The following is a 3975-nucleotide window of genomic DNA, read 5'->3' as shown; positions in this document are numbered from 1 at the left end:
GTGTGTGTGCGTGTGTGTGTGTGTGTGTGTGTGTGTGTGTGTGTTTGTATGAGCATGCTGCTCTGCTTGTTTCGACTGTGTATTAAGAATCTAACACCCCAGAAATGTGCATGTTCTCCCTGTGATTGATGAAACGCCTAACAACCACAGAAAAGGATAGCAGCAATCCAACACAGGGGTGATTAACTACCCTTCTATCTGCACTAACACATGATCCTAGAAGAGACTTCAGCATCTCTCTGAAGTGGGATTAGGAGTTTTCAAATGCTGGCAGCAAACACCACAGATATTTTGTCCACATCAAACAGTCCTATTGGTTGAGTTAGATCTGTGTCTGACAGGGATTAGAAAATGCCTCATCATGATGTCTGGAGTCTAAGAGTCCAAATTTAATTCATATAATAGCTACACAGATCCAAACTATTTTACCCTTCTCGCTGCCCTTGACAAACAAAACAAAACCCAGATGGCGAGACGTTGCAGTCGTTGTACCAGCTCTGCTTTCAGCACACCAAGGCAACTGTTTTAGTGCATTGGGTTGAGTCGAGTTGTGCACAAGGGACATTGGATTAAAAGATTTATGCAACAAAATACTTCATACCAAAGCTCATTCGAGCAAACTACAATAGGCCACATGTTTAAACACAAACAAACAGAAACACACCCTTTCTGCTCTCTGTCGTAGCTCTGTGTCAGGATCAGCTGTTTGTTTCCCAAACCAACCCATGACTGTAGTATGTGTACTCATTGTACAAGTCTTTGTTTTGTGCAACCGGTCTAATAGCAAGCTTGACGTTATGTTATAGGATAGCCTATAATCCGGACTCCAATGCAATGATGTATAATATGCTTCAGGATCCCTCAGCCTGCGGCCAGTCGCACACTCACACACACTATATAGACTTTATAAAAAAAAAAATCATTCACTCAACTCAATTCCACTCAGTCATTTAAGCCAATTTAAAGGTCCAAATATTTTTGACATATTGTATAGTGGTGCTTTGTTCTTGAAACTTTTCATCAATCAAGTACTGTACTTAAAGCTATAGTGCATAGTTTCTGTTGCCCCCATGAGGAATTCTTGGCTAACTTTGGTTACTTTCCTTGGTTGCTTTCCTGATAAATAATAATGTCAATAACTTTATTATCACAAGCTACCCAGCAGTATTTACAGTAAGAAATAAATAATTTAAAATATAGATTAAAATTAGCCCCACATTTACTAGCTGCTACATAAAATTGATGTACACATTAATGCTTCAATAATCACCATACATGATTCTACAATTGCTTTTACGTATTTTAAATCCATGACTTTTACATGAAAGAGTATTTGCACTGTGGTATTAATACTTTTACTTCTGAGTACATTTTCTGAGTACATTTTCTACTACTGCAGTTAAGCCTTTTTAAATTAAATTGAACTGAAAACTTGCAATTTGTTACTACTTGGGTTTTATTTTCTTAAGTCTAGCCATAAATTATGATACATTTGTAGCCTATTTACCAACAGCTCTGGGAAATATGCTTTAAATATGTCCAATAAGGCAAAAAAGCACAAGCAGTCAGACGATCATTCAGGCTGAAAACAAGTTGATAATGATGCCAGAATAGATTCCACTTTATTTGGGGCAATACTTAAATTGAGTTCACCTGTATTGTAATCCCTAATGCTAATGCACAAGAAAACTGCGAGAGGGCAAAACTACGGCAAGTACTGAAGGTCAAAGTTGCATCCTGAAGTTTGTTTTTATACTGTGATGGATGTAGACAATTTAAATGTGCTCTGAGCGATGTCACACGTGTTTTAGGGTACAGCATTTGTTGTCACACATAGCAAACAACTCCTCACTATCCACGAGCTGCCTGTCCCCAAAACACACTGTAAATAAACTTGGTCTCTGTAGACAGCCCAGGGTCTACAAAGGGCAACACAAATAAAGTGTGCCCACCTGCACCACAAAGCATACATTCCCATATCTCAGGAACTACTTTGGTAAGTTATCATAGCTGACAAAACCAAAGGCTAGAGCTACGAAAATAAAACCCATGTTGTAATAAAACATACTTCCTTTAATCATAAGGGTATTGTACCAGAAAATACCCACATCCGCCCTTTTTGAAGTGATCAGAATTAGACATTTTGGTAAACTTCCAATCCAATTTAAACCAAAAATCAAAGGCCAAATGTGTTGAATGTAAAACATACTTGTGTTTTAAAAAATCTACATGCAATACAGTGGATTTCACTTATTGGTTGTTGGTTGACACAACCACTGTTTTTACTTTAGCTCAAATTGTCAAAGTGCAGTTTTAATTTCAAAAAAATCTATTTACCAAACAGGCCGTCGGGGGTGCTGGATGCATCAATTTTCATGTTTGAGGGATTGAAAACTTGAATAACGAAACCAATATCTTTAAATTGGTGTCCTACTTCAGGCATATATATTATATTTCTGTCATTCTGAGTCCTGTAACTGATTTAATTTCCTAAGAAGCATTATTGGAAACCATTGCATCCATTCAAGCTCTAACAAAACGGCTAAATGGAAAAAAAAACTTTCCCGGGAGAATTAAGGCATTGTGACAATATTGTTCCAGTTGTGAAACATTATTTGCTAGTACCTCACACTTTACTTTGTGCCAACACCACCTCCACCCTCTTTTTATTGCTCTGAAGGCACACTTACCTCCCAGCTCCTCTGTGGAGATGCTGGTGAGCTGGAAGGCTTCGCTGCCCTCCGTCAGGGAGCTGCTCAGGTAGTTGTCTGGATAGAGCAGGCCCGCCCGCACATGGTGGAATGGCATCTTCTCCCTGCAGAGCACACGCACACAGAGTCTAAATAAACTTTGCATGTGAGTGTGTGTGCGAGAATACTACAGGTAAGAGGGATTTGAGTCTCAGTGTGTGCATGTATATTCAAACCCAGACTACCCGCACAGTCATGAGCCATTTTTAGAAACACAAGCTCCTGTGGAGGGAACATTGTTCCCTCCACTCTGCTCAGAAACCGCTGTCTCCTTGTAGCAGAATCACAGTGACAAATTATGTAAGCACATTATAATTCAATGGAGTCATAAAAAATATTCCACTGTTATTGTTCCGATAAATACCATCAGAGTACAATCAGCAACTCTGTGTTATCTATGATCTGCAATCATTCTCTTGCTGTCTTTCTCCTGCTTGTTCTTTTTGACCAAAGTCCTGTCACCCAAGTCACACAAGCTGCCCGTGTAAAAAGCGGGCAGCAGACCTTCAATGCAGGATTGCGCATGGGGCTATAGCTAAGAACACGTGTGCAGGAAAGTGTGTATGTGCACATAGTTTGTGAGCTCTAATGAAACGTATCCTTCAATCCATCTGGTCCTGGTTCTACTCTTTTCTACCTGTACATTTAACATGTGTCTGTTTTGCAAACTGAGTCTCAGGTCCCAGCTGCTTTAGAGCAAAGATGTTAGCAGCTTTACAGAGATGTTGCCGTTTAACTGACATGGAGTCAGTTTGCTGACTTTTCTACTTGTGTTCATACACTGCGTTCCGCTATTCTTCCATAATTATCACTTATGTTTGCATTGGCTGCTGTTTAGCAAAGATCACCTTGCCTCGCTTTAAATGCATGTCAATATTATTAACAATATATTCACATTAAATTAAAGATGGAATTCATCAAGATTTAATTAAATGAATAAATATGATCGTCACAGTAAACCCTCTGTAGTCTAACTTTGCCTGACTTTCATCTACCGCGGCGCTGAGGAGGAGCATCTGGCTGGTCCAGACAGCATTCCAGGATGGGAGAACGTGCTCCGGTTTATTGGCATTCCTTCAAACCAATCACAATCGCTGTGAGGGGTGCTAGGCCCCCGGAAAAGCCACGGTGCCGCTGCAAAATAGCCTCGGGAAGGAACTTGTTTAGGTGAAGCATGTGTACGTTCAAAAGTTGTTTTAGTCGTGCAACAGAAAACTCAGATTGG

The 3975-nt window shown here is 39.8% G+C and overlaps 1 protein-coding gene across 1 annotated transcript in view; it reads right to left on the bottom strand.

Annotated features, from left to right (window-relative positions):
- The window catches only part of caln2 (calneuron 2), a gene marked incomplete at its 5' end in the record, with an annotated part of 26631 nt that overhangs the window by 18633 nt on the left and 4023 nt on the right, over positions 1–3975 (bottom strand). The window contains 1 exon segment of the mRNA XM_032534581.1: positions 2691–2815. Within this exon segment, the coding sequence (XP_032390472.1) occupies positions 2691–2808 (118 nt within the window).

Source organism: Etheostoma spectabile, chromosome 13 (assembly GCF_008692095.1).
Source record: "Etheostoma spectabile isolate EspeVRDwgs_2016 chromosome 13, UIUC_Espe_1.0, whole genome shotgun sequence".
In the NCBI taxonomy this organism is placed as follows: domain Eukaryota; kingdom Metazoa; phylum Chordata; class Actinopteri; order Perciformes; family Percidae; genus Etheostoma; species Etheostoma spectabile.
Note: the sequence above shows the minus strand (reverse complement) of the source record. Positions and strands in the feature narration are given on the sequence as shown.